The sequence below is a fragment of the Cajanus cajan genome, chromosome 10 (genome assembly GCF_000230855.2).
Source record: "Cajanus cajan strain Asha chromosome 10, NIPB_CcT2T_4, whole genome shotgun sequence".
Taxonomy (NCBI): domain Eukaryota; kingdom Viridiplantae; phylum Streptophyta; class Magnoliopsida; order Fabales; family Fabaceae; genus Cajanus; species Cajanus cajan.
In genome coordinates, this window is record NC_138526.1 from 17,461,392 (window position 1) to 17,470,082 (window position 8,691).

The following is an 8,691-nucleotide window of genomic DNA, read 5'->3' on the forward strand; positions in this document are numbered from 1 at the left end:
TAGGCACGAAATTAAATGAGACGAGTCCATGTGTTTTCTTCATATTTTCATCATGACTCATAATTACTTTGTTCATTGGTGGCATCTTCTAATCATAGTTAACTAACTAAATCTTAACTCATAATTGCTTAGATAGTTCAAGAACAGGCCAGGAAGTTCGTTGCAAATAGATTTTATTTTGTATATATTTAGGTATTGATCCAAAAAAAAAATTTTAAAATTATTTTAAATTCAAATTAATAGTATATTGTCAAGTCACATTATTATATTTTTTAAAATTTTAATAAACTTCTCTAAACATCACAGAAATCACTCCCTAATTCTTATAAGATGTAGTTATGTCTATGGTGCTGCTCTTGTTCTTTTCTGCTTATTTCGGACTCCATTTATAGCTCATCTTCTTGATTGCATTCAGCTATGGAGCCATTGCATGATTTTTTAATATAAAACGCGAAAGCTTTTATGAGAAATTAAACTAATCACAATTTTTAGTTTATTACGTTATCAATTTTCTCATCAGAATGTTTTCAAGAATATTATTCTTTAGAAATGCAATTATACGCTTTAAAACAAATATCTCCTTTAAAAACACATTTTGAAAGACTTATTTTGAGAAATTGATTTCAAGGACTTAAAATATATCGACTCCGAAATAAACAAATTCTCAATCTAGTGTAAACACACCTAAAAAAATTTGTTTAACAAAACAAGGGTTTAACAACTTAAACCACTAATTATTAGAGTATAGGATGTTATACTCTATTGCATTCTGTAATTCATTCAGTCGTAATTGCCTGTAACTTGCATTGTACTCTAATACTACTTAAATTATTCAAGATAATACTTCACCGACTCCAGTATTTACTCAACTTTAGGAGTATACATAACCAGTTATTTTCATTTATTGTATTTAAAGATTTACTCGTCAAATGGACTATAGATGACACAAATATATTTTATCCTGTTATAATGTTTCTAACTTTAAAAATCCTCACAACATTAATTTATTTATATATATATAAAAATAAAAAAAAGATTTTGAAGTTTGCATTCTGTGGCTTGACACCAATCTTTACCAAATAATACAAGGAATAAAAGCATCCCTAGAAGTTGTTTACACTAACCTTTGTTCGATTATTCTCAACCCAATCTTTAGACTGTAATAAAGCAAAAGTACAACATATTAGGCTAATCAATGTAATGTCAGATTTTGAACCAGGCAGATAACTAATATTTAACCAATATACCCAATATATAGCACTCATGAAGTTACTATACAACAATACAAATACAACCAGCTATATCCCATGGGTGGCGGATCTAAGACCATAAGTTGAATATTTTACTGGAATAAAAAAAATTTTAAAACAAAATTATCCAAATAGCATCTGTTACACATTATTTACCATATTAGCACCATTCACTGTTCATGCTCAAAATTTGGTTCCCGAGGAACCGAATTCTAAACAACTTTTTAATTTTTTAATTTTATTTTTTTTACGTTTTGAGTGTAGATTATGACATAAAACTGGAACCAAAATGGATCGTTTTGTTTTCAGAACGGGCCGTTCCAGATACTAAAATAACACATGACGAATGAATTAGAATGGATCATTCCAGACTCTAAATTAACACATGAACAGTAGAACCAAAATAGACCATTCTGAATCTGGAACGGGCCATTCTGTTCACATCTGACCGATAACCTAATTAAATTTATTGAATATTAGCATTATAAATATAACTAATTAAATTTATTAAAACTCGTTACAACAATAAAGATCAATAGTGGCGAGAACTAAATTCATTACCAATATTTGAACATGTCTCTCTAATGTGACCAGAGGTGTGACAATAGGAATAATTTTTTAAAATAAACTATGGTATGGTTAAACTTAGGCGTTCAAATTTGAATTTAAAATTCAAATTTGGGTCTGAAATCCTTGGCTTACCATGTGTTCCACGTGCCTCCATGTGATCACTACATTTGCATGTGATTTGAGTTGCATTTGGAGGTTAATTTAGATCATGCCATGTGCGCGACCCTTGACCGGGCACATGTGCTCTAAATTCACCTTAAATGTAACTCAAATGACATGTAATATAATGCTCACAATAATGCGTCCCTAATCTAATCCAACCGACTAAAAATACAAGGCCCAAAAGAAAACCTAAAACTACATGACCAAAATACAAGGTCTACAAAATAAGTACAAGCCCACATGGGCCAAAACCCTAATCTACTTAGGCTTCAAGGCACAGCCCAACTAAAAAGTGTCTTGGGCTTTACCTCTTTTGTATTAGCCCAATCATCCTCTATCCTTCTGATCATAGCCCTAGTAATTAGGCCCTTGGCCCATGGGCCTCCATCATTCTTTAAAGTCTCTAATGAAGGGGAAAACCCCTAAAATCACCTTCATTAGTGTAGATCTCTCTTAAAGTGAGACCACTTCAAGGAAGAAGATAAACTACTTCAAATCTCACCACACTCTCAAGAAGAGAATAAGAGAATTGGAAGTAAATCAAAGAAAGATTTAAGCTTTTGAGAGAGAAAATTTTTTAGGAGAATTTTGTCCAAACTCTAATGCTAAAAAATTGTCTACAAGTGGTTCCAAGCACCTATATATAGAGTTTAGATAGCCTATAGAAGAAGGTAAAGTCTAAGGTAGCTTAGAGAGGAAGTTAGATATCTAGGAGATAAGGAGACACTAAGATCTAGTTCCTCCAATCACAAACTGGCTCTAGGTGGTTGAAGAAGTAGTTCCAAGGATGAAAATTAACCAAGGTGGGCAACCAAGGTATCCTCGGCTAGTGGGCAACCAAGGTATCCTTGGCTAGTGTTGGTTGAACTAAAAATCAAGGAATTGGTTTGCTTTGATTAACCAAATGAAGGTTAAACCAAGTCAAATCAATTTCTTGGGCTAAGAGAAGAAAAACAAGTCCAATATCACTTTGGTTATTTTCACACCTATACTACTTCCACATCATTTAGAATGACTATTGCCACACCACTAGAATGACTATTTTCACTCTAACTACCAAACTAAAAAAAAAAAAAAAACAAAATAGTAACTATGAATACAAAGTCAAAAGGAATACATTTCAATAAGGAACATCCCTCTAACTCCTAAAGGCGTGACCTACAAATAAGGAAAGATACACCCCTAAATACAAGGGTAAAAACAACCTATACATTTAACTACTACATACAAAGAAATGGAAAACAAACTATACAAAGTATATACAGACTAGGCAACTAGGAGGGGAACACATACTCTATGTTCATAATACGCACAGGTCTAAGAAATACATTCTCTCTAGTAACTTCTTCTAGCCTCCTAAATATAGATCTTGTTAAAAGTTCCATGATCTTCAAGAATGGTCATCCATCAAAGGGTTTCTGAGAACAGATTGCTAAAAGCAATTCAAAGAAACCCTTAATTGGCAGCAAATACTAGAATTGATGTCCAATCAATTCCCACTTGCACAACCCTTGCATCCACAATGAACTCACTCTATGAACTTCTCTTCCCCAAGTTGCTTGGGAACTTGGCAAACACAAGTGGTGGTAAAATTGTGATCCCGCGGCTGCGTGCACCTCAGGCAGCAATTCAAACAAAAAACGTAAGTACTCAAAATCCAAGAAGGCACATAGAATGTACAAATGAAATAAAATCTTAGAAACAATAATACGATAATTTGTTTTTAACATTTTTTGCAACCAGCGAACAATAACTTTACAACAATTAACATCTTGGAGAAGGCACAAATGAGTATAGCATTATCATATTTTTTTCATTTCACAAGTCCTCAACATCAGACTGGGAATGAGTTCAAACTTATTTTTGGATGATCTTGACTTTGTAAAGTTGATTGATTATTTGATTATAAGTGAATTTGAAACAATGTAATAATATGGGAAGACTAAATATGACAAAAACATAGTAAAAAGTTTGAGCCATGATTTTAGGCGTGGCAAATGCAAACTAAATATGATAATCTAGTTGTATTGACTATTGAGCATATATCATGGTTGCAAATCCTAGAGAGCAATTCAAGCAGGCAGCCCAAAAACTCTAGCCAGATGGGTGCTATACTGAAGGTTATGCTTACAAGATAAATTATTGTATATTATACACATAAATGCTAAAGAAACCCAAAATTGAAGACGTTTCTTTAATAATCAAATGCAAGGGGTATAAGTCCAAGGCATGATCAAAAGTTTCGTAACAAACAAAAGTGAAGGATCATAAGCCTGCAATGAACAACAGGAATGGCAATGAAAGTAAAAAGAGACGGATGATGCCAGGGTATGGAGTGTGTACACAACATACAGAGCAGGGGAAAAATAAGAACAGAGGAAGTCTTAAAAGAGCATGCTGCACAGACCTGTGAAAACCTTGAGCACAACAGAGGGACAGGACAAAAGGTTTGTTCTAGGCTTAAAATGAAGGGGAATCAGGCTTGGTAATTTGGCATCTTAACAGAAAAACATTGCCTCAGAGGTTAAATGACTTTGGCACCAAGCATATCAGAGAAGTACAACTCAATAGAACAGGTGGGATGCAAACCAACCGAGCAACACTGACCACCATAGTAGTTTTTGGAATTGGAAATTTTCCAATAAAATATTTCTATTGTTTGGGTGATGGCATCCTTGTCAAGCTTTTCCCATATGATATTTCAAATACAAAGCTTCTTAAACATTCAATGAAAAGTGAGGGTGGCTGTTACCCAGAGAAAAGAACGGAGGAAGTTAGGGGTTCAGAACAGAGGTGATTGAGAGTGTAAAATAAACAGAAGTATGGAAGGTGAATGTTGCTAGAAATATTCCAAAGATATGCACATCATGGATCTGCACCTAAGAAGGTTGATACCATCTCAAATCTACTCGAGAACATATGAAGGAAAGGAGTTAATCTATAACTGTACCTTTGCAGATGCTTCTATGAGGCATTCAAGCACTAAAGCAATTGCACATTCGTCAAACAATGCTAGTTGTGTAACTATTTCAACGTTAGCTTTACACTGAAACAAGAATATGAAGCATTAAGCACAAGGCTTTAACCCAATACAAGTTACAATAACCCTATCACTAAACCATTCAGCAGAATCGACAGTTACATCTCAAAACCCAGAAACCAACCTCATGACTTTATGAGCATCATTGCTTGATGTGGAACCTATCTAGACACCTCATCCATAAAACCTCAGCTGAGAGTGTGTCTCTTACCTGTGTGATGATAATTCAATATGCAGCCATAGAAAAAAAAATGATAAAAGGAAAGAAAAGGGGGTTCATAACTCCAAAGAAAAATATTTATTCAAACAAAACAACTTATGCTAAAAGATTAGAATTACAAAAAAAAAAATGTTGTAGAGATATTTCAAAGTATAAATGTTCAACTAACCTGTCATTGCTGAAAGAAGGTCTTCCCTCGTACGTAATATATAACTAATTGAGTGCATAAAGTGATTCCAATCTGCAAATCAAGAACCTTGAAGTCAAATCATTAATTTAAATGGGGGAAAATGGTCAAATGTTAAAAAAAATGTTCAAGATTCTGTTAATTAGACTTGTAGAAGGGGCAGCATGCATCCATGTAATAGATCTCAGATTTTTGTTTCCTAACAGGTAATAAATATAAAAAAATATAAAAAAATTATAATAAAAAAAAAAAAACTATCACAATGAACTAGGAGAGAGGATAAGTACAGTGCAGGATGAACAGGAATCCTCCTAAAACAAAAGAAAAACAAATAAATACACAAGAAGGAAAACAAGGTATAAAATAGAAATAGCTCAAAAGAGCGATCCATGATAAAAATGAAGCTACTGAACACTTGCTCATACTACAGTAAATTTGAGTGAGAAGTTTCCATGATCCAGAAAATTTTTGAGTGCTCCACTAAAGTTCACCTTTTGTATAACATATCATAGAATAGATCAATATATATTGTCTAGTTCATCAGATTTTTTCTGTTGAACTTGATGGTTTGTACCTTCATAGTTGAAATTTATTAATTTAAATACCAGTAGCTGGAAAAGGAATGAGCCCTAAAACCAATAGATAGAATCCATTTGATAAATGTGTAACATTCGGCAATTAGCCAATTACATGATTTCTTACAAGTATTGAATTTACTTTGACAGAATTTATGCTGTCAATTATCATTTCCTAGCAACATTAATTTAATTATTCTTAATGTTATGGGGAGAAAAGGCATCCTAATGTAACTTGCTTCATCGGTAAACTTACTTGAAGGCAAATATATACTTTTAAGTAAAAAAAAATAAAAATGCAAGGATAAGGCCTAATTTCTAAATTGCATATAGGTCTTCTTAGAACTTAGTCCAAGACTTAACCTTACAAAATTAGTTTGCAAGGTGAAAAATTGTTCTAGCCTTACAACAACTACATTGGTTATATCTCTAGTCAATATGGGATCTCAATCGGTCAATTATTTATTCTAAGCTATTTTAATAAGTTGAGAATATATCAAAATAAATGTGCACGCAAAAGTGGTAATACTCACCACTAAAAATGTCAAGGAACAATTCTCTTAAAAGTTTTAGCTGTTCGGTGGAGCTTAGAAAGCCTATGCCAGTTCTCACTTTGGGATCCTATATGGACTTGGAACATGAATAAATTGAGAGGCTGGATTTGACTAAACGCTAGTGAAACTCTTGAAATTTGCTATCTTTTTGGAAACAAAAATTCTTGAATTCTGGTGTCTCCTTTATTAGTAGATAAGTAGTTGATAATCATTTCTGTGGTGGCAGCATCTACTGAAAAACCTTTGTCTCCCATTATTGTAAGGTATTTTATTGACTTTACAACCTCCCTTTTTGTCAGCAAGCCTTGAACAAAGACATTGTAAGTGCAATTATTTGGAAGGCAGCCATTCTCTTCCATAATCATCAGCAAGTCTTCAGCTTTATCCAACAGCCCATGTTTACAGAGACCTTTAATCATAATGGTATAAGTATAAACATTAATTTGCAAACCTTTAGCAGGCAAACTAGAAAAGAGTTCCCATGCAGCATTCAGTTTTCCAGCACCGCACATTCCGTCAAGCAAAATACTATAACTCACAATATTAAGATCCAAATTACTCTTGGCCTGCATCAGTTTTCCTTCTTTGCAGAAAGCATCCACTAAAACATTGAGTGTTTGCAAATCCGGCATCATCCCCGTTTTCACCATCTCATCCAGCAGAAAACTAGCCTCTTTCCATCTTCCCAAATTGCAAAGACCTTGAATCAAGCAAGTGTAAGTGACAAGATTAGGCTGAACACCTTTGCCACTCATTTCCGAGAACAAATTTAACGCCTCAGAAACCAATCCATCCTTGCACAAACTATCAATAATTGTGCTGTAAACGACCACATTAGGTTTCCAATTTCTTTCCTCAATCTTCCTTAGCCACCCAACCGCCATGGAAGTGTCTCCCATCTTACACAACCCATTGATCAACACCCCATATGAGTAAACATCTAAGGGATACCCCATTTTTTCCATATGATCAGCCAGCCTCACTGCCTGAGCCACATTGCCTTGCACACAAAGCCCATTAATGAGAGTGGTAAGAGTCATCACAGTTGGCTCCAAACCAAGTTTGAACATAGTACCCAAGACAGAGAATCCAAAAGCTATCAACTTCAAATGGCAAAGGCAATTGATGACAATATTAAGAGTAATGGTGTCAGCTTCTATGCCTAGAGAAGAAAACATGTGTTTAACTAAAGACATGGCAGTGGTGTAATGCTTCAACCTCACAATAACCCCTAATAACAAAGTGAAGTCCTTCACAGAAGGCAAAGGCTTCATTTTGGTCATGCCACTAAACAAGTCCAAAGCTTCATCCAAGTTTTTCACTTTACCTGACCTACACAGGCTTCTCATGGAAATCAAGAAGTGGGTGTGCTTCTCAGAGTCGTCGGAGTTTGCAGTAGGGACTGTGGAGCAATGACAGAACTTGAAAAGGGAATGAGAGAAAGTATCATTGGGATGAAGAAGACGAAAACGAGAGAGAGAGGGTATTCTCCGAAGCATTCAAAATCACTCTTTTGCTTCAAAACACCATCTTCGTTGCAAAATCTGGTGAGGGTTTAGGATTCTTACTTTTGCTAAGAGGCACAAGGTATAGTTTCTTTTCTTTTCTCCACCACGACGCTACGTGTTTCACGATATCTATTTCCGTTTCTATAATTGGTATAATTTTTGTCATATCTAAGTTTTTATCAGATATTAGGTATATTTGTACTTGTATTTATATATATAAAAAATTATTTTTTAAAAAAAAATACACAATATTTTTTAATTATTTTACAATTATAATTATATGCCTATACTTGTACCTGGTCAAACCGAGTATTCTTCGTCAAAGTCGAAACGAATTCGAGTATTATCCATAAATATGAATTTATTTATCATCCCTTACCACAAGTCCTACTTTACCCCCAAGTCCCTAACCCTCCCTATACTCATTATGGGATTGATATCAGAAAAGTTGGATTTTTAATAGGTAGGATTAAATTTTTTTGTAATGCTGAAATTTTCAAATTTTTAAGGAATTATAACAATATTTTTATAAATTAAACTGTTTTGATATAACTAATTTTTTAAATTAAATAATGTAAGGTATGAATTTTTTTTTCTTCTCCTTTTCACTTATTTTTCCTTTACA

The 8,691-nt window shown here is 33.7% G+C and overlaps 1 protein-coding gene across 3 annotated transcripts; it reads right to left on the reverse strand.

The window, feature by feature from the left end:
- Window positions 1-3,075: 3,075 nt before the first annotated feature.
- Window positions 3,076-8,219, reverse strand: LOC109805497 (uncharacterized). 3 transcript variants are annotated; one of them, XM_020367580.3, is made up of 5 exons: window positions 6,538-8,219; window positions 5,412-5,483; window positions 5,147-5,233; window positions 4,933-5,028; window positions 3,076-3,588 (listed from the first exon to the last, which is right to left on the reverse strand). In XM_020367580.3, exon 1 carries the CDS (start codon window positions 8,055-8,057, stop codon window positions 6,699-6,701), a length of 1,359 nt encoding a protein of 452 aa, XP_020223169.1. In that variant the 5' UTR covers window positions 8,058-8,219; the 3' UTR covers window positions 3,076-3,588; window positions 4,933-5,028; window positions 5,147-5,233; window positions 5,412-5,483; window positions 6,538-6,698. The 3 variants fall into 3 exon arrangements, with proteins under 3 accessions (XP_020223169.1, XP_082921727.1, XP_082921728.1); XM_083065601.1 differs by lacking the exon at window positions 5,147-5,233; XM_083065602.1 differs by lacking the exons at window positions 4,933-5,028; window positions 5,147-5,233.
- Between the last annotated feature and the right edge of the window lie 472 nt (window positions 8,220-8,691).

Coding starts and splice junctions, on each gene's coding strand:
- LOC109805497 (XM_083065602.1), bottom strand. CDS start 8,057: ATGCTTCGGAGAATACCCTCTCTCTCTCGTTTTCGTCTTCTTCATCCC.